The 26,307-nt window shown below is 39.6% G+C and overlaps 1 protein-coding gene across 1 annotated transcript in view; it reads left to right on the top strand.

Moving 5' to 3' along the window:
• The window catches only part of CERKL (ceramide kinase like), a 136,567-nt gene that overhangs the window by 96,538 nt on the left and 13,722 nt on the right, over positions 1–26,307 (top strand). The window contains exons 3-5 of the mRNA XM_027556185.1: positions 3,869–4,000; positions 12,825–12,888; positions 19,566–19,708. Coding sequence (XP_027411986.1) covers positions 3,869–4,000; positions 12,825–12,888; positions 19,566–19,708 — 339 coding nt within the window. The remainder of the gene's footprint in view (positions 1–3,868; positions 4,001–12,824; positions 12,889–19,565; positions 19,709–26,307) is intronic.

Genomic DNA, 26,307 nt, shown 5'->3' on the forward strand with positions numbered 1-26,307 from the left:
ATATTAGCCCCTTTCCTGCCTTAGGTTTGTGTCACAAAGATTGGATGGGCTGTAGAGCATGTACTTTTATATATTTACACTTAAAGCCTTCAGCTAGAATGTGCTTATCCTCACAAGCCGAAATGACTGTTTTTCATTTCTGTGAATGTTTATTCCTTCACAGTCATGATATAGGAAGAGGGGGGAATAAAAGTTGGTTTTTATGACAGCATTTGGGGATTCCCATCTTGTGATTAGACAGCTTTCTTACTGGGTCTGTTACTGCTGGAGAAATGAGAGTATTCTAACAAAAATACCAGGTAAGGGAAAATTTAACTAGATCTTAGTCTGGACTGTCTGGAGTTGAGAACAAGTTTCTAGTCCTTCTCATGTTTTAGTAAAAGTGAGCCTTAGATTAACCTGCTTAGCCTTGCCTCATTAAAGGACACTGATACTGTCCATGGCAGTTTTGTTTTGTTTTGGCCTGATCCGGAATCACATACCTCATTTTGTTGTTGTCTCTTCAGTCTCCTTGAATCTGGAACACTTCTCAGCTTTTGTCTTTCATAGTCTTGACAGCGTTGAGAAGTCTAAGGCAGGTGTTTTGAGAACACCCTTCTACTTGGGTTGGAGTGTTTCATCATATCAGGTCCACATTATGCACTCGGGGCAGGAGTCCCACAGAAGTTGTGTGTCTGAGTGCTGTGCGTGGCATACATGAGGCACGTGTGTCTGTCTGTATCACTCAGAGTGTGGTTAACTTTGATTGCTTGACTGAGGAGGTGTCTGCCAGTTTTCCCTACTGTAAATATCCTTTTTATATTCTGTAAATAGAAGAATAGGGAGGGACAAAGTTTAAGAATAAGTAAATATATTAATCCCCAACTGACTGTCATCACTGATGGTTTTAGCATCCATTGCTGATTCTTGCTTAGATCCATCATCATTATAATGGTCAAAAATATTGGTTTTCTAACTCTCTAATTTTTCTATATTTATTGTTTTTCTTCTGTAAGACAGTTTTTCCTTCTTTCTTTGTGTGTGCATTTAGTGTTGTTGTTTTTAAAGAAACATAGTTCCTGGAATTTTTAAAATTTATTTATTTTTTTTAATTGAAGGATAATTGCTTTTAAGAATTTTGTTGTTTTCTGTCAAACCTCAACATGAATCAGCTATAGGTATACATTTATCCTCTCCCACTTGAACCTCCTTCCTGTCTCCCTCCCCACTCCACCTCTCTTGGTTAATACAAAGCCGCTGTTTGAGTTTCCTGAGAGATACAGCCAATTCCTGTTGGCTATTTTACCTATGGTAATATGAGTTTCCATGTTTCTCTCTCCATACATCTCATCCTCTCCTCGTGTCCTCTGTTCTCTTATGTCTGTTTCTCCATTGCTGCCCTGCAAATAAATTATTTGGTACCATTTTTCTAGATTCTGTATATATATGTTAGTATACAATCTTTCTCTTTCTGACTAACCTCACTCTGTATAATAGGCTCTAGGTTCATCCACCTCATTAGAACTGACTCAAATGTGTTCCTTTTTATGACTGAGTAATATTCTATTGTGTATATGTACTACAGCTTCTTTATCCATTCATCTGTCGATGGACATCTAGGTTGCTTCCATGTTCTAGCTATTGTAAATTGTGCCCCGTAGTATGTATGGTATGTTACTGTCTTTGTTCCATTTTATGTTGCCCCAGGTTTGGCCAGTGGGAATCCTGAGACACTGAGTCTTTTATCAGAGATTTTTGTACAAATGATATAAAAAATAGATAACAGATGGACAGAAGATAGATAACCTAGGAGTAAGAAGCCTGAGAGGTGAATCTGTTGGTGATCAGGAGAGGCTTCAGTGAAGAAGTGGTATTTGAAGTGAGCTATGAAAAAGTGGCTGCCTTCTCACAGGATTGGAGATACGGCAGAGTGGAAAGGGAGCCTGAATGGAGGAAGACTGGACAGACCTGGTGTTCTGCAAGTGATACAGTGGGTCGAGATCATGAAGGGGAAGCTGGACTGAAACAGAAAACCCTCTGTGCTTAGTTTGCTTCTAGCATTTTCTGTGCAGGTCTCATGCCTTGGTATTTTCTTCCTGGCCCTGCTTTTGCTGTTTGGGGGAAGGGAGAGGATGAGGTGTGAAGCAGGAGGGAATTGCAAGTGGTAGAAAACAGCAGCATGAGCCCGGAGCCTTACTCAGATGCTACCTTCTCTGGAAGCCCTTTTACAGATCCCTAATAAGACCCTCCTCTCTGCACTCCCAGGGCACTTTGTGCCTCTGTCTTAACAGATCTGTTCTGTCTTGTACTGTTTCTGTTTGTGGATACATCTTCCCCCTTTGAAGCATGAGCCACATATGAATCACCTCTCCTTTTCCCAGTACTCAGTACAAATGCTCAATAAGTATTTCTTGAATCTGTGTGAAAGGAAGGAGAGAGGATAGGTTGGAGTTGGTTGGGGGAAGGTTCTGGGTGTTATTTTCAGGGGTTCAGGCTTTCTCCTCAGGCAGAGATAGGCCCTGGAGCTTTGAACCAGTGCAGGGCTGCTGGGAACTAGAAGATCTGAGGATGCAGTGGAAGGGGTATGCTACAAGACACCTGTGAGTAGCCAGAGAGAGATGGCCAGGAAGGGCAGAGGCATGGAAGCAAACAGTTACCACCACACAAATCTGGGCACTCATTTGAATGCAGGAATTGATGGAAAGGGGGAAAAAAGGAGTTGAGCGTGGCTTTGAGGTTTCAAGACTGGATAGTTAGCAGATTGGCAGAGACCTCTCACCAAAAAAGGAGCCCAGAGCCAATTACAGAAGAACAAGGAGTTCAGCATCGTCCTGTCCAGACCTCAGCCAAGACTCTCCCTGAATTCAAACAATATGATTCATTGAACATTTTTTATTATATCAATTATGGTAAGAAAATATTGTCTCTGCTGGAGGCACAAAAACTGACATGAGCGTAATGGGCATTTTTCTTTTGGCTTTTGTAACAGTTTCATTAAAAATGGATGCTAGTAACTGCTCTTCTAACCTTGAAGCATAGCCCAGTGAGAGCAGCTTACCACGAAAGAAATAGTCGTCAGCTTTCCTCTGGCTCCTCTGTCCCCTCCTGCCCCTTCCTAACAACAGAAAATTTGCTTTGCACCTGCTCCAACTGGGCTCTAAGTGATAAGCATCTTGCAAGCCCAGAAAATTGTAGTATCAAATCTCAGCTCCAACTGTGAGGCAGCACCATATCCCCCGATCCCGCTGAGAGACGTTGCTTTTCCGGTTCCCCAGGGAAGAGTTCTTTCTCTCCGGCCCCCTTTCAGGTTTGAACTCTGACCTAAGCCCTCTTTTTAGCTCCCAGCGTGCATTGCTCTAGAGCTGGCCCTGACCTAGCCCCGAATCCTCCACCCTGAGCTCACCAGCAGGTCAGCCCTGGGTAGCCCTGGGGTCAACGGAATACCCAATTCCAATAATGAGCATATTTATCCAAGGAGAGGAAATGGACTTTCCTATTTGTTACAGTCTATTGCTTTCTCTGCACCCCCGCCCAGAAACAGGTGCTTAAGAAACATTGGATATATTCACTATTATTGGTGATTTGGTAAATATACATAAAAATCATCTAATATTCACAAAGTTGTTTTCATTCACACCTTCCTTCACAGGTTGAAAATGCTTTGTTATAACTCAGGACTTAACTTTAAGAGAGAGATTCCTATTTCATTGCTAGGGAATGTGAAATGTTTGAAAATAATGCTGTTATTAATAATGCTGTCAAATAAAAATAGCAAATACTAATTAAATACATGTATAACATTTTACCTGGCTTTAGTGTGTGGTTTAAAGGGAAAGAAAAAAGTGCTGACAGAAAGTTTATAATTTCTGTATTCATATTTTCCTCTTAGGTTTTTCAAACAGACCAAAGTCATTAAAAATACTCCTTAACCCCCAAAGCCACAAAAAAGAAGCTACTCAGGTCTATTATGAAAAGGTTGAACCACTGTTGAAGATTGCAGGAATAAAGACTGACGTAACAAGTAAGTATTTTCAGAACATAATTTCGCCTTTTAAAAAAAATCATACTTGAGGAAGCAAGATAACCTTGAGTTTGTTCTTGAGTCAAATTTAGGAAACTACTTGTAATATCTAAAGCTTGTTTATGTGCTTTGATAACTTACTGCAACCAGCTACAGGATTATAATTCAATTATTTTGTTTCAATGGTATTATTTTTTATTGGAGTATCACTATTATCTCTTTAGACCTTTTTCAGACTTTAAAATTTATTAGATATCATATTTAAGGGGGCTGCACATGTATCAGTATCTTCATTGAGATGCTGGCTGTTTGCACATTATCTCTGCAGTTCAGCAGTGATTGATTTGTGCTCACTTAAATGTTAGATGTCTTCCATGAAATCCTTCATTAAGTGGTTTTTGTTCTGACTCTGACCCCTGCTGGTTGGGTCAAAACTCAGCACTTAACTGCTGAATTAGATGAATTTGGAGAAGCCAGCAGCTTAAAATCATTGTCTAAAACAAGAGAGGTGCTTAGGTTTGTGCGCAGGAAAACAGAAATTTGGTAATGCTGAAGTTCATAGAAAAAAGAGTAAAATTCTTTCAGCTGTTAAAATTTGGTGACCAAATTTCTTTGATTGCTTGGCGGTGGTGGTTTAGTCACTAAATTGTTTCCAACTCTGGTGATTCCATGGACTGTAGCCTGCTAGGCTCCTCATCCATGGGATTCTCCAGGCGAGAATACTGGAGTGGGTTGCCATTTCCTTCTCCAGAGGATCTTCCCAGCCCAGGAATCTAACCTGGGTCTCCTGCATTGCAGGCAGATTCTTTACCAACTATGAGCTATGAGGGAAGCCCAGTGATTTCCCTAACAGGGAATTGAACCCCAGCCGCAGGAGTGAAAGCACTGAATCCTAGACACTAGACCACCAGGGACCTGCTTTGATTTCTTAGAGACTCTTATTTTTCCCAAGGGGATGAGGTGAGGAGGGTTGATGCTGTTGTGAATCACACCCTCAGTTTTGCTGGTTTTACTTCTAGGTAGCTTCTATTTACACTTAACAGATAATATACATGTGTAGTGAATTTTAATTGATGAAGAGTGTTGCATAAGCCTACTCAGGATACAAGGCCAGAATGCACTTGGAATCTCCTAGTTATAAGTTCCCAAGGAAGGTGCCCAGAGTGACCTGGCTTTGCTCAGCTGCAACCAAGGGAGATGGGTCTCACAATGTAAATAAGGTTTAAAACCGACATCTCATGACTTGATGGATGGGTATGCCTGTGTGCACTGTGCCCTTAGTATTTTGGTATTTCTTTCATTAACCTTGGCTTCATCTTAAATATGGTCCTTTCCATCACTGTAAAATGGTTGCCAATTAATTTGGTTCTTCTTCATTCAAATCTAGTGGGATGGGAAGAGGTGTGCATATGTGAGAGATTCAACATGTTTTAATCCTGAATGAGGATTAAAATTTTTTCTTATTAATTTGACTGTCCTAATGTATTACGTCTGCTGCACCTGGAGCGCTTTCTTAGGCAGCAAGACCCTTCCTAGGAGATGCAGTGGGACCCCTTTTCCTAGAGGCTGAGGACACCTGAACTGAAGTTGGGAAGGCTCCCAACAAGGCGCACAAGAGGAAGTCTGAGTCCAGATTAAGGATAAATCTTCATGCTACAATTGGGAGTTTACTGTTTGTGCATTGATCCCGAGGGGCTTTACATTTTTTATCACGGTGTTGTAATTTAGTTTAGCAAAGATGATTACGTCATCAGGATAAAGAGCATAAAACATGAGGGAGACATTGGAGGAAAGAAAACCAGTCTATGAGGCTTGAACTAAGGTAGAAGAAATGATAGGAATGTGCTTTCCTTTTTAGTAATTGTTTTGGAGAGAAAAATATTATGTCTAGAAGCTTTTTCCCCTACAATTTAAATGTTACAAATATTGTATTTAGTTTAACATAAAATTAGAATATTACATAAATGCAAATTTAGAATTTATTTATATATTTGTGCAGAATGGCTAATTATTAGCTGCCTAACACTCCTGCTGCAAGCAAAATTATAAAATTACATCTTTTGCTTATGAAACCATTTAGGTATGTATATTGGCTTAACATTTATATTTTTAAAATGTTTCCTATTTTATGTGAAATAACAATAAACATGTGGCTATCTGAAAAATTTTATCCTGCCTATCTCACTGTATAATTTTGTAGTTTGAATAAGGTTGTATATTTAAAACTACCTTGTATATTGTAAAGTGCAATAGAAACATGGTCATAATGTGGCATATTTTAGTTTCATAAATTATGTATTACTAAGATTCAACTCATACTTTTAAAAAGTATCTTTTATGAAAGAGTAAAACAGAAAGAGTACAAATTTTCTGCATGTCCAGTGTGACCATTGTTTTAATATATGTTCTGTGCACCACTGACTCCAAATGGACTATGAATTATGTAATACATTCTATATGATGATTAATTCATTAAGAGAGTGCTGTATAATGAGGCATGATGTAAAACTTGTAACAAGATGTATTCATCATAAGGGCTTCCCTGGTGGCTCAGTGGTAAAGAATCCACCTGCCAATGCAGAAGATGTAGGTTCAATCCCTGGATTGGGAAGATCCCCTGGAGTAGGAAATGACAACCAGCTCCAGTATTCTTGCCTGAAAAATTCCATGGACAGAGGAGCCTGGTGGGCTACAGTCCATAGCGTCACAAAGAGTCAGACACAACTGAACACACACACACAGACCATATGCTCCAGCAATTCCACACTTCTGGGTATTTAGCCAAAGGAAACAAAAACACCAACTCAAAAGATATATGTACTCCCATATGCATTACACAATTATTTCTTTAAAAAAAATTTTATTGGAGTATAGTTGCTTTACAATGTTGTGTTAGCTTCTGCTGTACAGCAAGGTGAATCAGCTATATGGGTACATATAACCCCTCGTTTATGGATTTTCTTCTCGTTTAGGTCACCACAGAGCACTGAATAGAGTTCCCTGTGCTCTACAGTAGGTTCTCATTAGTGTTGGTTTTATACATGCTGCTGCTGCTGCTAAGTCGTTTTAGTCGTGTTCGACTCTGTGCAACCCCATAGACGGCAGCCCACCAGGCTCCCCCGTCCCTGGGATTCTCCAGGCAAGAACACTTTTTATACATAGAAGTGTATATAGGTCAGTCTCCCAGTTTATCCCACTCCCCGTTCCCCCTTGGTGTCCATACATTTGTTCTCGATATTATGTGTCTATTTGTTTTTTTACAAGAAGGTTCATCTGTACCACTTTTGTAGATCCCACATATATGCATTAACATACGATATTTATTCTTCTCTTTCTGACTTTCTTCACTCTGTATGATAGTCTCTAGGTCCATCCACATCTCTTCAAATGGCACAATTTTGTTCTTTTTTATGGATAAATAATGTTCCATTGTATATATGTACAACATCTTTATCCATTCCTCTGTTGATGGACATTTAGGTCACTTCCATGTTCTGGCTATTGTAAATAGTGCTGCGCTGACCCCTGGGGCACATGTATCTTTTGGAATTATGGTTTTCTCTGGGTCTAAGCCCAGGAGTGGGATTGCTGGGTCATATGGTAGTTTTATTGTTAGTTTCCTAAGGAACCTCTGTACTGTTCTCCATAGTGGCTGTATCAATTTACTTGTTACCAACAATGTGCGAGGGTTCCCTTTTCTCCACACTCTCTCCAGCATTTATTGTTTGTAGATATTTTTATGATGACCAGTGTGAGGTGACACCTCACTATAGTTTTGATGTGCATGGACGGAGGAGCCTGGTGGGCTACAGTCCATGGGGTCGCAAAGAGTCGGACACGACTGAGCGACTTCACTTTCACTTTCTCTAATTAGTGATGCTGAATATTTGTTCATGTGCCTGTTGGCCATCTGTATGTCTTCTTGGAGAAATGTCTGTTTAGGTCTTTTGCTGATTTTTTGACCAAGTTCTTTGTTTTTTGCTATTAAACTGCATGAGATGTTTGTATATTTTGGAAATTAATCCCTTGTCAGTTGCTTCATTTGCAAATATTTTGTCCCATTCTGATGGTTGTCTTTTCATCTTGTTTATAGTTCTCTTTGCTGTGAAAAAGCTTTTAGGTTTAATTAGGTTCCCATTTGTTTATATTTGTTTTTATTTTTCATTACATTTTATTTTCATTATAATAGCCAAGACATGTAATCAGCCTAAGTGTTCATTAATTGATGAATGGATACAGAAAATGTGTGTATATGTATGTGTGTGTGTGTGTGTATATACACACACACACACATGTACATGCCATACTACAGAATACTTTTCAGCCATAGAAAAGAAGGAAATCTTGCCATTTGGGGAAATATAAAAGGACCCTAAGGATACCGTGGTAAGTGAAATAAGTCAGAGAAAGACGAAAGCCATATGATCCCACTTATATGTGGAATATTTTTAAAAATTCCCCCAAACAAACAAATCAAAACATGTAGATACAGAGAACAGGTTTCCAGAGGTTTGGTGGTGGGGGGTGAAAGGGTTGAAGGGTGTCAAAAGGTACAGACTTCCAGTTTAAAAAAAAGATTCTCACCACATTAATAATAGTATATTAATTTCATTTTGGTTAGTGCTGAAAGTCTAACTCCTTCTAAATATAGATCGGCATCTTTTGAAATAGTTGAGCTAAAGGAGTATCTCCCCTCTGCTGCTACTTTCAATGCAGTATCTTATCTAATAATCATATCAGAAGACCTGAAGAACCTTAAAAAAGAGTTATTTATTCCTAACAACTTGATACATGAATCAAAGAGCAAGAGTGGAAAGCCCATTCTGACATATGATACCATTTCTTTCTCTTCCTCTCAAAGCAGAGCAGACTTTAAGAATTACGAGGGGAATTCTGGACATGATAGGATAACTCAGAGAACAATGAGATTAAAAAAGTCAAGGCAGCAGAGAAATTAAACTGGAAAGAACTGTGGAGGCCATCTAGTTCAATTTCTTTCCTGTGGTGGAGTGCAGGAGTGTGGCATTCCTAGTGGAAGAAGTGCCGCTCCTGGGGTGCTCCACAGCCTGGGCCTGGGCATCGTGTGGTGGAGTCAGTGCGTGTTGTTACTGGACAATACTGATGGGCGTTCTCAACTGCAGTTCAGAGTCACTGTGCCCCTGTACATATTAGAAAAAGGCGCCTCCTCTGTCCTCACTTACTAACAGGTGCTCGCTCTTCTGGGCTGATGTAGTCCAAAGTCACCTAGCATGTTGAATAAGAGTATTAGCTGGATTGCAGACCTACTTGACCCTTTGCCAAATGTCTGTGGGAAATGCACACTGCAAGAAGAACTTGTGAGCTGATGTTTGCCTCCTTGTGACTTTCCGCACTGACGTTTATCTTTTGTGCCTGCTAACTTGCTTCAGTGCTGTCCAACTCTTTGTGACCCTGGATGTAGCCTGCCAGGCTCCTCTGTCCATGGGGATTCTCTAGGCAAGAATACTGCAGTGGGTTGCCATGCTCTCCTTCAGAGGAATCTTCCCGATCAAGGATCAAACCCGTGTCTCTCAGGTCTCCTGTATTGGCAGGCGGGTTCTTTACCACTAGCGCCACCATAAAAAGTAAATGGAATAAGTGTGTCCCATCTTGTGTGTACAGTCTTTGAGGTATTTGCAAACAGATATCATGTAGTCCCTTGATCTCACTTGTTCAAGACAGGCAATTCCATTTTCTTCAGTCAATCTTTATAGTCACACAGCTCCTAGACCTTGTTATGTTCATCATCATTATCGTGGTCAAAGACACTTCTCTGAATGTAGCTTTGATCTCTGCCAGCTCAGGGCTCATGGGAGTGCTGTGTCACCAGATACTTTTACCTTCTGTCTGACCCTGGGCAGAGTTGTCAAGAATGTAGGGTTTTTTGTCACTTTTTACCCTCCTTCTGGGATCATGTGTTTAAACTTTTGAAACTTTTACCAAATTTCTTTTGATTCTTTCCCTTTGGCTCTTTATGTCTCTATTTGAAGCCTTCCCTTCCATGGAGATACCTCCGATTGCTCCTGATTTCACCCAGCAGAAAGCTAGGTAATCTGATAAAACTGTTAAAAAGATGCTAGTTGGCTGAGGCATTATTCCCTCCCAGTTATACCTACATGTTAACAAAAATCTGGATCATAAATGTTCACAAATCAAATCCAGCTAGAGAGAGAGAATTATGGGCGAAAGTTCTTTTTATTATCCCTTGAATAATTATGGATATACATGACCAATCCATTTCTAATACTAGGATATCAGTTAGGGAGTTGGAATTTATCCCTGCAGACAATGAATAGTCATCAATGGAGTTTATGTAGGGAAGAGGTGTGATCAAACATATGCTTAAGAAAGATCATTCTGGCTAGAGTGGGTAAATAGAGGGAGACTGGAGGAGAGGCTGATGTAATTTTCATATTAAAAATTGTGGTGACTGGGTCTAGGGCATCAGCTTGAGGAATGTTGGGATGCAGTGGCATAATTAAAAGGCAGGAACAGCTGGCTTTGGGCATAGAGTGGTTGCAGAGAGTAAAAGAAAGGGATACTCTAGAAAGAAGACATTTCCTATCTTGGGTAGTGAGGAATGGATGATGGAACACTAGAAAGGATGATGTAATTGAGAGGCAGTGTATTTGAAGGTGAGAATGATGGCTGCTACTTGAACTTACTAAGTTTGAAGTACCTACGAAACAGAAAAGAAAATGACATTTCAGTATCTTACCTCGTTACAGACTTTTCTCACCAAACCAAGAAAGGTTTCTTTTATGTTAGAATCAAAACTCATCTGATTTAACTTTAGCCTGTTTCCTTACCACCAATCAATATCAACCTCAGGACATTACTTTTCTCCAATACTGTCTTTCTGAAGAAGTAATATTTAAACTGAAGGTTGAGGTGTACAGGGATCCCAGCAGTGAGAACTGTGTGTTCAAAGAGTTGTAAACAATGAAAACTCCAAATTTCCTATATAAGAGAGGTGTCAGTCAGATTGTCAAAGGAATGATGCTGAAAGAAGAGGCTAGTAGCTTTCTTGTGACACTGCAGCTTCCTGGCAGCCCATGTTGTTGTTTATTTGGAGTGATTTGAATATGGCTCTTTCTGCTTCCAGAGCCCATAATATCCTGTATAAATACATGTTTTGATTCCTTCTACTCCTTCTAAATGGGGCTTCCCAGGTGGTTCCGTAGTAAAGAATCTGCCTGCCATTTCAGGAGACATGTGTTCGATCCCTGGGTTGGAAAGATCCCCTGGAGGAGGCCATGGCAACCCACTCCAGTATCCTTGCCTGGAGAATCCCATGACAAAGGAACCTGGTGGGCTGCAGCTTGTAAGGTCGAATAGAGTCAGACACGACTGAAGCAATTTAGCACACACACACACACACACAGAGTCACATTTCATCTGCAAGATGAAAGGAAGAAATAGACTATTATTTCAGATGTTTTTGTAAGTAAAAATATCATTTAACCAGAAGATAATTTTAAGGCTAATTTTGTTTTGGATGTGAAAAGCTTTACCAAAGCAATCTTTGGAATAAAACCGAGACTTGATAAACTGACTCTTAGCATAAATATTTCTTCCCTAATACCCTTAATTATTCTCAATGTGTGTTTGTAAGATACTTTATTATTTTGCTTTTAAGGTTGCAGCTACTTACTGGAGTTACAGATGAATGATCAGCACACAGTCATGGATGATAACCTGTTTATTAATGTTGATATTTTATATTTTGTTTTCTTGTCACTTTCTGCTAAATAGAATTTAATTGAGAAGTTTTATTCCTGTGAATGTTGAATTTTCCCACAGCATTTGAATAAGCTGTGGGAAAATTACAATGTAATGCTGCTGGGTACAGAATGATTCCTTTAGACACCAAGACTAATAATTTTTAACAATATCTAAAAACATTGTAGGAAAAGCTTGAACCATGCTGGCACCAGGGACAGACAGGCATGAAAGATTAATGTAATCTCGCATATAATGATGCACATTCTTACACAAAAAATCCATCTGCAGTGTCATGTCAGTCAGCAGAAATCTTTGATGGGTGGATACAGCTGGGCTGTCTCTTCTGGCAGAGCTGCCCCAGAAAATGCTAAATGCGGTTGGACCGCTTGGTGCCATCTGCAGTGTGCCAGTTTATCCTGTCTTCACTGGCATTTGCGTACTGTATAGGGCATCATGACTGTAGAGACAGCAATAGGGAGTGACAGATTCATTTCCTCGGAGAATCTGGGCTCTGGTGGGCCTGTGCGCCACCCTCCTTGGCGTTGGGTCTGTTATCATTGGTATTGGCTTGGCTTCACATTTTCACATCCAACTCCTCCTCTTTTTAGTCTAGCAGTTCCAGACACACATTCTTCTAGTATGTAAATCTTACACTAACCTTTCAAGTAATTTATTCATGTAAGGTTGCCAAAGCGATTTAACATTGACTATCTGATGCCAGCTAATATGCCTTATTTTCAAAATACTGCTGCTCCTAGGCTTCTGATTTAAAGGAAATGTGTCTTATTTAGGGAACACTAAACTGACAGGCACCAAGATAAATTATCTAATGGGATATCCCCAAATGACTTATGTAGTTGGAATAAATATATGACCCTCTTTTACATAAAGCTATAAAACACACTGAGCAAGTAACAATCCTCCTTGCCATGATTAAAATATAAATATTCAAGAATATATCTTGCTTTACGACCTGGCCATATGTTTAGCATATTATTTTGCCAAACCAAGTTAAAAAGTGTAGATCATTCATTTAAAACTTTTACCTTTTTCTGTTTTTTTTTTTCCTCTTCTAATACAGTAACAGAATATGAAGGGCATGCCTTGTCACTACTCAAAGAATGTGAACTACAGGGATTTGATGGGTAGGTTGTATTCTTCATCTACATATATCATAGAGCTTATGTTATTAAATATTTTCATTAGTTTTTAGCCATATTTGGAACTTACAGTTTTTAACTATTTGTGATGTATGTCATTGGGCTGTATTTCATGCATATATGTGTAGTAACAGCTAATGATGGTAATGTAATATGGCACAGTCATCTACCTCACAGGACTGTGCATAGAAACCCCGAAGGAGGGGTGTGAATATAAGTACTGGCAAGTTACCGTGTGCTGCCTCATACTTACCTTATGAACATATATTTGCATCTTGAGTTCTTAATTTTTGGCTTTAACCCTGTGAGTATCTAGAAAAGCATTGATGGAAGATAATATATTGGTCATATGGCATAACTATATTATGATCCTCTTTTGTAAATTTATTGATAGTATTATCAGCTACCCCCGGGTTAATTTGGCTATGATTGAGTATAAATATTTTATAAAAACAAATGCATTATTTTCAGGATGAAAAAAATGTGCTGATTTTACTTATCTTCTATAATTTAGTGGGTACCAAATAAGTGTGTTATTCATAGTAGGTATTAGAAACTGTTGTTTGCAATACATTGCTGGCATGTGTAGAAATTTTTCACTGGCATGCAAACGTTAGAAACAAGGCAAGTGACGTATATTTCAATTGACATTTTAAAAATGTAGGTGAATCAATTTGCTAAAGTGCTGGATTGATGTACAAGACTAAAAGCGTATTCTTTTAGGGAAGGTTTTTTGCAAGGGTGGATGTTTCAGAGTTTTAAAAGGTGGCAGGCATGTGAATTATTCTGTCTCATGGTGATGGCAGTGGGGGTGGGCAGCAATAGACTCACAATATCAGGAAGGGCATTTGGGTCTTTCAACTGTAATGGAAGGCTTTACTCCTCCTGAAAAATTATTAGAATGTGTTAGAGAGGAAAGTGATGCAATCAGATTGGAGCATTACCAAGGTCAGTTTTCAGAAATACTTAATATTTTGAGGTGAGGAAAAATATTGGATGAAGAAGGAAGTTTGGTAAGTAAGACATAATTTTTCAAAAAGGAATTTAATCGAAGGGAGTGAATCTAGACGGCAATGGTCTATAAATATTGAGCATGAAGAATATGAGGTAGGAGATTACTGCAGAGCCTTATACTTAGTGCTCGACAGATTGATTAATAGGCTACATTTAGGAAATTACCTTGCAAGTATACAATTTAAGAGAAGTAATTGGGGGAATCATGCCTACCAGCTAGCTACCTTAATTTGCTACACGGTCCTGAAACACAACTTGTGAATGTATAAGAGATGTTGCATTGCAAATAAGCCCTTGCTTTAAAACATGGTTATATAATAAGAATAACAGATATTGTAGGTATTACACCTTGTCTTGCCTATTAACATTATGAAGTGTTCCAGGAAATGTGTTATCTATAAATAACATCCATTGGTAATTAACTGTGCAAGGATCAAGAAGAATTTTGCAGAATGATGAAAAACTATAGCTTAAATGCAATAGAATAATGTTTTCTCTTTACATGAACATACTTCTTATTTATTCCACATGGCAGGAGGTGTTATTTTGCAGTGTGGCACTACAAGATCTATAGATCCTTTAGTTATTACCTACATTTTTTTTTTCACCAAATAGTTTACCTAGCCATTATGTTCATTGAGCTCCAGTGATTTCACTGTATAGTATGCCAATTAATTTAGGATTCATAATAGTTTAAAATTTCTTTTGGAAGTCTTCTAAGATCCTTTAAATAGTTCATTTGCTTTTTTGAGTCTAGTTATTTCAGCAGGAGGTAAAATGGTGGTTGGGATAACTATCTTAATAAAATGGTCATTTTAAGTCATTCTATTTAGAATTGCATAGAAAGGCATATATACGAGGAGAACAGTGGAAACAGTTTCTGTAGGCAATTCCAGAGAACAATTCTCTAACAAGTAGAATTGTTTGAAAGTGGGACACGCTACATTCATGAGCACCCTGTTCCTGAATATGTTTGATGAGTAGTTGTAGGAGTACTTTTTGAGAAATTGATATAAAAGACTCAAGGACAGGATGAGGTAACCCCAGGATTCTTTGGTATTTTGATGGAAGAGGGGCTTAACTTGAGCCTGAGGCATCTCCTCCTGTCTCTACTGGAGCTATTGATAGGGAGTGAGGAGGAAATCACCTAAAGGTTTTTAGACATAGACCAGAGATTAAGATCCTAGAGAAATTCTATGATATTATTCAGAAGCAAAATGATTCAGTAAATAACGTTTAAGAAGATTATTAAGATTTTGAAGTTTTCTTTAATGAGTTGCATATGTTTTTATGAAGACACATCGTGACATATTCCTAATGCCAACAGGAACACTGTTATCAGTCCTCATGACAGCTGGTATGCAACTCCAGTGTGTTCCAGCAAACGCTCTCAGATCCACTGCTGGAGTTTGCAGGAGTGTCCATTTCCATATATTATGTGTTTTCAGTTCTGTCCGACTCTTTGTGACCCCGTGGACTGTAGCCTGCCAGGCTCCTCTGTCCGTGGAATTCTCCAGGCAAGAATACTGGAGTGGGTAGGCATTCCCTTCTCCAGAGGATCTTCCTGACCCAGGGATTGAACCTAGGTGTCCTGCCTGGCAGGCAGATTCTTTATCATTTGAGCCATTGAGGAAACCCTGTCAGTTTCCACATTGCCTCCTCTATACTGGGCATGAACAGGAAGTTTTGTAAAGACAAAGAAAAGAGTAATATCGAATATATAGACTTGAAGCAGAAACAGTTGCGTTTGTAAGTGTGAAAAGTGCTAATCTGTAGCTCTTATGCAATTACACATATATTGTGTGTGCTCAGTCTCTCAGTCATGTCTCTTGTGACCCCATGGACTGCAGCCTGCCAGGCTCTTCTGTCCATGGAATTTTCCAGACAAGATACATATACTAATATTTTATTATTTTGTTTCACAGCATTTTAAAACTATATTTTGTTGAATTAGTTTTTTCCTTCATTTAAATTTAAGGCAATGGCACCCCACTCCAGTACTCTTGCCTGGAAAATCCCATGGACTGAGGAGCCTGGTGGGCTGCAGTCCATGGGGTCGTGAAGAGTCGGACACGACTGAGCAACTTGACTTTCACTTTTCACTTTCATGCATTGGAGAAGGAAATGGCAACCCACTCCAGTCTTCTTGCCTGGAGAATCCCAGGGATGGGGGAGCCTGGTGGGCTGCCGTCTATGGGGTCACACAGAGTTGGACACGACTGAAGTGACTTAGCAGCAGCAGCAGGTATTATTTGGCTTACATTGACATTCTATCACCACTGTGATATCTGTATTAGTAAGTAAGGTTAAAAAGTATCTCTTCTCAAAAAAAAATTTAAGTTGAAAATCCAATAATAAAATTTTTAATAATGATGTGGGTTGATAGACAAATACACAAACACCCATTTATATTTTTTATCACTTTTAATAAAGAGAAATGAGATATTAGCTCCCAATTGTGCTTTTCTAGACAGCAAAGCTTTACTTTTGGTCAGGCATGAGTTTATTCTGAAAACACAAGGGTTTACCCTTTACTTCTAAAGGGTTATGTTTTAGGGTAGCTCTTAAGTGTGATTGAATTAACCCATTTTAAAAGGTTATCTTTTTGCCTTTTCTTTTAATAGCTAGACTCTTTTATGTTTATATTAAGTATATTCCCTAGGTTGGGTAATTATATCTCGAGATGATCTTAATGATCTAGTATTTGTCAACATAAGTTCTTTTCTCTTATTTAATTCCACAGTGATTCTACTGTTAAACTGATTTCCAAAATAATAAAACTCTCCTAAGGCTATTTTCATTGGGTCTTCTATGTAAGAAAGGAGTCTAAGATATCACATAGTAGTGTAGTTTCTAAGACCAACTTGTCTTATTTCAAAATCTCATTCTATAACTTACCATGGTATGACCTTGGAACAGCTGCTGAATCTTTTTATGTTTTATTTTCCAAATCTGTGAATTGGGAGTAAAAGTGTATACTGTGTGTGGTTATTGTTCAAATTAAATAAATTAATATATGGAGAGTGCTGACAACATCTGATACGTAGTAATTGTTCACTAAGTGTTACTTTATTATTGTAATTATCATTTGTTTTAGTTTCAAAATATTTAACACAGAATGCCTTATGACAATATTTCAAAGGTTTTTGTAGTAGAGCATATTCCTATATGTGCTTCTCTGGTGTCTCAGACAGTTAAGAATCTGCCTGTAATGCAGGAGACCTGGATTTGATCCCTGTTTCAGAAAGATCCCCTGGAGAAGGGAATGGCAACCCACTTCAGCATTCTTGTCTGGAGAATTCCATGGACAGAGGAGCCTGGCATGCCACAGTCCATGGAGTCACAAAGAGTTGGACACGACTGAGCAGCTAACTCACACATGTGTCCCGAGAAAGGCTCATTTCTACTAACTCTAGCAGTTAGAGTTAACATGTACACAGTGCTTTAACTGGGTGCAGGATTCCAGGGGTCAGATGTTACCATATGATACAGAAGAGGCAAGTTATTTGTGCTCAGTTAGATATGTTGGATGACTTTACATGAGCTTTTTAGGCCACACACTCTTGTTGGTAGACAGGCATAGAACTAGAAGTTAAGTCCACAAAATGTTTGAAAATCTATCCATAGAGGTCTTTGAAATCATACAGATAAGATTCAAATGAAACCTTGGCTTCCCCATATATAAATATGAGGCTAATGCCTATTTTACAGATTTTTAAGAATTTAATAGAAAAGAGCCAATATGTTATATGACATGAAGTTGGTGCTCAGTAGGCATAATCACTTTTCTCTGAATTAGTGGCTACACTGAGACTGCTGGAATCAGTTCAGACACAAAATAATATCCCTGGGCAAACATGACCTGGGTCATATCCTGTATCATAGAATTTCTTCTAGTTAGGATGGACCTTGGATTGCCCAGGCTATATGCAGCCTTAGCCCTGAACCCCACCTAAGTGCTGGGGCTGGAAGACTGAGAACACGGTGGAGGCAGCTGATGGAGGCAATGTTCTCAGCCTCAGGATCCACCAGCTTCTGGAGCTTCCTGAACTTAGGGAACCAGGAATCTCTGCTGATTATGCCTTGTGGGCTGTTCTGTTTGGCAAAAAGAATTTTTAAATATATCGAATGCTAGTTGTTAATGTTTATAAGTTAGGAGACTTACCCCCAAAGCAGGTCCTGTGGCTTCCCTAGAAAAATCAGAAGATGCGGTCCTCTAAGCCTGCCTCCTGGATGATGCAGTGGGCTGGAGCCAAGAAACTGCTTCTCATTTAAACGAGCAGACTCTTCTGCTGCAGGGCCTGGGAGGTCGTGGGGCATGGCACCTGCTTTCAATAATACAAACTCTTTACCTTTGGGTCAGTTGATGTGATTTTTATATTTAATGTTATTATTTTTTAAATGTTTGGCTATGCTGGGTTTTTGTTCCTGTGTGTGGGCTTTTCTCTAGTTGTGGCGAGCCAGGGCTACTCTCTAATTGCAGTGTGCAGGCTTTTCTTTGTGGTGGCTTCCCTTTTTGCAGAGCACAGGCTCTAGGGCACATGGGCTCAGGAACTGGGGCTCCCCGGCTCTAGGGCACAAGCTCAATCGTTGTGGCTCACTGGCTTAGTTGCTCCGTGGCATGTGGTATCTCCCTGGATCAGGGATCCAACCTATGTCTCCTGCATTGGCAGGTGGACTCATCACTGAGCTGCCAGGGAAGCCCGTTATTTTACATCTTTTAAATACAAATGACTATGACAAAACCTCTGACATTCTATATGACTTTCATGGATTCCCACCTCCCCCCTCCTGTAGTGTACTTATGGTGAGGTCCTAAAAAATTTTAGTACTGACTAGAGCCAAAGGCTAGTAACACTAACTTTACAAGTTCAGTATCGCAGTAATATCCAAGAGATAAAACCAGTTCATGTTTGCAATAGACATTTATAACTAATGATAATTAGTAGTTCCTTAAATTAAAGCTTTATATTTTACATGATTTTTATTGCTTTTCAGAGCTTTTATTGTCTTTTCAGAGCTATATTGAAAATTAGCAGGGTTTTATGCTTTTGGTTGTGTTAGTTAAATGAATTTCATTGACTTATTAACATAAACAAAATAAAAATAATATGCTTGGGATATTAACAAAGCAAAATTCAGGTCAGATGTGAATTAACATGTTCAAGTGTTTTAATGCCTCTTGAAAGTGAAAAGTGAAAGTGTTAGTTGCTTAATCGTGTCCGACTCTTTGTGACCTTATGCACTGTAGCCCACCAGGCTCCTCTGTCCTTGGGATTCTCCAGACAAGAATATTGGAGTGGGTAGCCATTCCCTACTCCAGGGGATCTTCCTGATCCAGGGATTGAAACTGGGCCACCTGCATTGCAGGCAGATTCTTTACCATCTGAGCCACTCATCTGACTTTTAGACTGTATGTTCGAATATTTTTTGAGTTGAACCATAATAAAGTTCAGCTAATGTCTTCTTGTAAACTTTATCAGTACAGTGCTAGTGTCTTCTTATCCATTGACATATATTGAAATATTTGAAGCGATGAGTAATTATGCAAATATAATATGTAAGATTAATATTTTAAAGTCTACATTTCACAAATTATTACCAGTTATTCTGATGTCATTCATTCTTTGACTTAATTTCTTTTCCAGTGTGGTATGTGTTGGTGGAGATGGATCTGCCAGTGAAGTAGCCCATGCTTTGCTTCTTAGAGCCCAGAAGAATGCGGGGTTGGAAACAGACAGCATCCTGACTCCTGTCGGAGCCCAGCTTCCACTTGGTGTGATACCAGCAGGCAAGGGAGGGCCCCTGGATTTGCCAAGTGAACCCTCTCCCCCATCTCTTCCTGTATTACTCTCTAACCTAGACTGCATCATACAGAGTTAAATGCACAGACTTTGAGTATGAAAGATCCACGCTTGGCATCTCTGCTAGCACGTGTGAGATGGTGCCCAAGTTATTTAATTTCTTTGAGCCTTATTTCTCTAAATAAGAGAGAGATAACACACGTGATGCCCCCTTCATTATGAGGTTATTGTGGTATTAAATTAGAGGTATATTTGCAGAGTTTAATATAGTTAAGCAAACAACAAATGGGACTATTATTCTACCTTCCCATATAAAGGTTTAATGATCATGCAGTTCCAGATATGAAATTTCAAAATAGGGCCACTCCAGTCAAGCTGCTTATAATTCCATATGGGATAAAATGTAGTAACTCAATTCCCATAATTGAAGTATAAACAGATAAGTTTGAGAATGCCAAAAGGATTCATCCTGACTGCTCTATCTCCATCAGCTAGAACAGAATGTGACACCATGAACGCTTAATAAGGGTTACGTGAATAAATGTAAAGAAATTATAGAGCAAGTGGCACTTGAATGGGACCTAAAAATAGGTAGGATCTGACCTGAAAGATAAGAATACGTTATTTTCTTGGCTGCAAAAATAACAAGTGGCAAGGCAAAATCCAGGAATGTGAAAGAAAAGACCACAGGCCATTTGTTGGGTGGTACTGGTGTCAAAATGTGTCTAAACTTTGGTGGTTTCTGGATGCCACAGGAAAGGGTCTGAATTGCTGTTAGGGAACAATGGGAGGTTTAGACAAGGGAGCAACCTTCTGGGAACCTGCTCTAGGAATAAGCCTGATTAGGGGAAGGGAGGAAAAGAAAGTGGAAGTGAGTCAGGGAGAACAGCCAGAGCAACACCGGCATCTGGAACAGGCAACAGCATCTTTGGCAGGTTTGTTACATTAATCTAGTCCTTGACTTCCCTGGTGGCTCAGACGGTAAAGTGTCTGTCTACATTGAGGGAGACCTGGGTTTGATCCCTGGGTCGGGAAGATCCCCTGGAGAAGGAAATGGCAATCCACTCCAGTACTATTGCCTGGAAAATCCCATGCACAGAGGAGCCTGGCAGGCTACAGTCCATGGGGTCACAAAGAGTCAGACATGACTGAACGACTTCACTTTCACTTTTTCCTCCCAAATTATTATTGAAACAAACAATAGTGAAAAAGGTGAGATTTTTTCATTTTAAAACATCACATATTATCATCTCCATAAGAAGAGTGGAAACAATTACAGTTGATCCTTGATCAATATACAGTTGGCCCTTCTTTTCTCTGCATTCTCAAATTCAGCCCACTGGGAATAGGGAATCGGGGTCGATTCCCAGGTTGGGAAGATTCCCTGGAGGAGGGAATGGCAACCCACTCCATTATTCTTGCCTGGAGAATCCAATGGACAGAGGAGCCTGGCAGGCTACAGTTCATGGAGTCAAAGGAGTCAGACACGACTTAGGGACTACAGCACCACCACCATCGTATTCACTGGGCTTCTCTGGTGGCTCAGCAGTAGAGAATTCTCCTGCAGTGTGGGAGCTGCAGGAGATGTGGGTTCCATCCCTGGGTCAGGAGGATCCCCTGGAGGAAGGCACAGCAACTCACTCCAGTATTCTTGCCTGGAGAATCCCATGAACAGAGGCGCCTGGCAGGTGTAGTCCATAAGGTCACAAAGAGTCAGGCACAGCTGAAGCGACTTAGCACAGCATGGCATAGTATTCACAACGGAAAAATATCCACATCAAAGTGAATCCACTGACTTCAAACCCATGTTGTTCAAGGGTCAGTTGTGTTGTTTCCTGTGAAAATAGAAAACAATGCACATGGTTGAAAAAGAAATCAACTTTCTATCCATTCAATAACCAGAGTCAATTAGTATGGATTTTAGTATATTTGTATTATCAATCGACAAAGAATAGGAGATATACCAATGCTCTTTTAGAGGAAAAAGTCCTTCATAAAAACAATAATTTAAAAGGAGAGGGTTATAAGGATATATCCTTATGATTATAAAACCTGTTAAGAAAAATCTGTGAAAATAAACCTTTTAGGTAGACAATAACAAAATGCATCAATTCAAAAAGATGCTTTGGAAGCACACTTTGACCTTTCTGTGTCATTTTAGGAGTATGTCTATAATGGTGGAACTTTCCCAACCTTTTCCCTTCGGGCAGAGTGGATATGCTTAGCTCACTGTTTCTTTTCCATAGTACTTACACCCCTGAGGTCACTCATTCAGTGCTGTGCATCAGAAGTGGAAGGATGGGTGTCTCCACAGGTATGCATTTGACATCAAGTGAATAGCGAGCTAGAAACAATTGTGGTTATGCTTACTTTTTAACATGCAACTCAGATTTTATAGAGGAATAGCAATGAGTTTTATTATCATCATACTTTTTAAACATATTTCTGATTTTGAGAGCATTTTCCAGATACAGTGGATATGATTGATAGAAATGGCATTTGAATACTTTTTGTTTAGAAGATACAGCCTGTTGTCAAAACTTTAGTGGTTGTATAGAAGTTCCAGCTTATGGATTGCATCTAATAGGAGGAAATCATGTGCAGGATGTAATTAATATGAGGACTCTATGTCTGGTCAGGGCTTTGTGGAGACTGGGAACAAGAGCTAGGCAGGAAGTTTCTAAGCTGAATGCAGAAGACGGTCTGCCTTTGGAGCCATTTGCCTCCTGGAGAGAGATACCCAGAGGGAGCGTGTTTAGTAAATTACTCCACTGAGCCAACAGACTAAACCACTGAATTATGGTCAGACTCAGATGGATCAGATGTGGGAAGCCTGTATTTGAACTACTGGCCATTAGCAATGGTGTTTGTTGCTATGGGAACTGGTGCTAAGGAACTATACAGAGAGATTCCGATTAAAGGTATGAGGGGGAGGATAGAGAAAAAAGCCAAAGAGGACATAAAAATAAAAAAGCAATCCAGTTGATGTAAAACAAGGCTCAATCCACATACTGATGACTGGGAACCATATATTCCTATAGAATTCATAAATCATACATTCCAATTAATTTAAGGAGAATAAAATATTGCCAAGGGACTGTTAATTTCTATGATATTTTAGGCAAAGAACCGAAGTGTAGGTGCAGTTTTCATGAGAATTTTAGATATGCTTGACTAGGAAGTCATTACATCACATTTATCTGTTTGGATGTGGGAGACATTAATGGCTTTATGAATATTCATGATGTCTGGTTAATTAAGTTAATTGTTCTGCAGAAGTGCTTGCACTTCCAAGGACAATTTTTTTTTTTTCTTTTTGCCTCCGTAGTTTCTGCCTGGTTCTTCCATCAGTCATGCGTTAGATGATCTGCTGCTTCTGTCCTTACTCGTTGGATGTGGCACATTTTAGCAGATTTGGGGAGGTGGCAGTGAGTAAAGTTGCTGGTAGTGTTAAGAAAAACAACTTTTCAGGCTAATTAAAATGTTTACCTCGAGGCAGAACATTTATAGCTTTTGTGAGAATGCTAAAATTACATAGTTTTTATTTATGTGAGCAGCATGTTCTTTTGGCATGTAGATATCTTTTTGGATGGAGCACATTTTGTTTCAGGAAATTGTACTCTTTTAGATTATTCAAACAAAAATATGAAGCAATCTACAGTTTTATAATTTTACATCTACTTTCTTCATCAACTTTCCTCTTAAATTCAGAGTGTTAAAAAATAAGTTCTTCAGGATTAAGGTATAGCTTAAGCAGAGTAGAAGATGACTAAAATGATTTTCTGACTTCTGGTCATGTCTGTTATCATTGCCAGTTCAGTGGAATTAAAGGAAAGTGGCAAATTTGCAAAGCCTGAGAAGACAAAAAAATAAAAAGCAATCTCTAGCTTTCTAAGAGGATTTGTGTTTGGGCATACTTAGCATACTTCAAACTCAAGGGAATAAATGGTCTTTATTTTTCTTGAGTCATGATATGTGTCATTCTCTACTGCACATGACAACATTACATTATGTTTTTAAATAGTCTTTCTAGAGGAATGCTTTTATGGCCTGCTCCTAGTTAACCATGGTAATGGAGGAAGTGTGTTTCATAGAGTACTGTAATCCATTGATAATCTTAAATATATCACTCTAGTTATGTAGCCTTCTCCAAAACCTTCAACATAATCTGGTTGGGAAGTAAAATGGATTGATTTGTTTTTGCTTCCCCCTACCCTCACCTAGTCTAGATTAATTAGCAATTAGAGGTCCAAAGGCAGCCTTTGGAGGGTTAAAGGATCGTTGGAAAGGCCTAGGAAACAGTGTCAGACTTTATTTTTTTGGGCTCCAAAATCACTGCAGATGGTGACTGCAGCCATGAAATTAAAAGACGCTTACTCCTTGGAAGGAAAGTTATGACCAACCTAGATAGCATATTCAAAAGCAGAGACATTACTTTGCCAACAAAGGTTCGTCTAGTCAAGGCTATGGTTTTTCCTGTGGTCATGTATGGATGTGAGAGTTGGACCGTGAAGAAGGCTGAGCGCCGAAGAACTGATGCTTTTGAACTGTGGTGTTGGAGAAGACTCTTGAGAGTCCCTTGGACTGCAAGGAGATCCAACCAGTCCATTCTGAAGGAGATCAGCCCTGGGATTTCTTTGGAAGGAATGATGCTAAAGCTGAAACTCCAGTACTTTGGCCACCTCATGCGAAGAGTTGACTCATTGGTAAAGACTCTGATGCTGGGAGGGACTGGGGGCAGGAGGAGAAGGGGATGACAGAGGAGGAGATGGCTGGATGGCATCACTGACTCAACGGATGTGAGTCTGAGTGACCTCCAGGAGTTGGTGATGGACAGGGAGGCCTGGCATGCTGCGATTCATGGGGTCTCAAAGAGTTGGACACGACTGAGCGACTGAACTGAACTGAGGTGATTGACAGCTGGTAAAGATCCACTGAGGAACAGATTTCTGGACCACTTTTCTCAGACCTTAGAGTGCATAAAAGTTACCTGGAAAACTTGCTAAGACATGGACATCTGGGCCCTACTCCCAGCTACTCCCTTTCCAAAGGTTGGAGGTGGAATCCAGAAATTTCCCTTTTTAATACGCTCTAGCAGATAATGTTGATGCAGCTGATCCTTGAACCATAAATTCTGGAGAAGGACCTCTCCTTATATTATACATAACCTGAAGATCTTATAAAATGCAGACTATGACTTGTTAGGCATGGAGTGGGACTTCACAATCAACATTGTAATAAACAGGGAGATGTGGCCATTGCTGTTTGATTATGGGACATATTTTGAGTAACAAGGGTCAGAACATAAACTACCTTTTGATGAGTCAGTTAAAACCAGTTTACCAGTTGGTCAAGGTGGACATTTCTTTGCATTGGTATCATTAGAGGTGTGAAAATCTCAATGCTTAGGTAGGTACCTCATGATTATTATTGTATTGTTTGATAATGGTTGCACTGTCTCAACTTCAACTGAGAACCCAAGCATATATCCACTCAAAGTGACAAATCAAAGGGACCACACAGGAAAGTTTCTCACTAGCAAAGCCAGGGGACTAGTCTTTGCCTCGATAGCTATAGTGTGTATGTGCTTAGTCACTTAGTCATGTCCAACTCTTTGTGACCTGATAGACCATAGTCTGCCAGGCTCCTCTGTCCATGGGGATTCTCCAGGCTAGAATACTGGAGTGGGTTGCCGTGCTCTCCTCCAGGGGATCTTCCCAACCTGGGGATTGAACCCAGGTCTCCCGCACTGTGGGTGGATTCTTTGCTGTGTGAGCCACCAGCGAAGCCTGATAGCTGTAGTACACAATACATCCATGCTAGCACAGCTCTTGGCAGTTACTGGACTTAAATCAAGAAAAATGATAACTTCTTAATTTTAAATCCTTTTTACTCCCTGGGAATGGGCTAGCTGGTATTTTCCCCTTTGAAAACAGACCTTTACCGCAAGATCTCAGACACATAAGTATTACAGGGGTGTGACTTGAGAGAGCTCTTTTTCTGTGTAGGCTGGTGGGAAAAATTCATATGGATCCTAAATTATCCTAGTGATATAGAGAAATCTGTGTCTCAATACAGATTCTTATACTGTGGCAGATACCATGGAAAGAAGTGTTTTCTTCATCTATGATACAATATCTCAGATAATAGAAGAGACCCCCAACTTGGTTAAGAGCTTTGTTGTTTTCAGTTGCTAAGTCATGTCTGACTCTTTGCAACTCCACGAACTGGAGCAGTTCAGGCTTCCCTGTCCTTCACCATCTCCATCTCATCCTCTGTTGCCCCTTTCTCCTCTGGCCCTCAATCTTTCCCAGCATCAGGGTCTTTTCCAATGAGTTGGCTTTTTGCATCAGGTGGTCAGAGTATTGAGGCTTCAGCATCAGTCCTTCCAGTGATTATTCAGGACTGATTTCCTTTAGGATTGACTGGTTTGATCTCCTTGCTGTTCAAGGGACTCTCAAGAATCTTCTCCACTACCACAATTTAAAAGCATCAATTCTTTGACTCTCAGCCTTCTTTATGGTCCAGCTGTTACATCCATGCATGACTAACTGGAAAAACCATAGTTTTAACTGTACTGACTTTT

This window comes from Bos indicus x Bos taurus, chromosome 2, assembly GCF_003369695.1.
Source record: "Bos indicus x Bos taurus breed Angus x Brahman F1 hybrid chromosome 2, Bos_hybrid_MaternalHap_v2.0, whole genome shotgun sequence".
Lineage (NCBI taxonomy): Eukaryota > Metazoa > Chordata > Mammalia > Artiodactyla > Bovidae > Bos > Bos indicus x Bos taurus.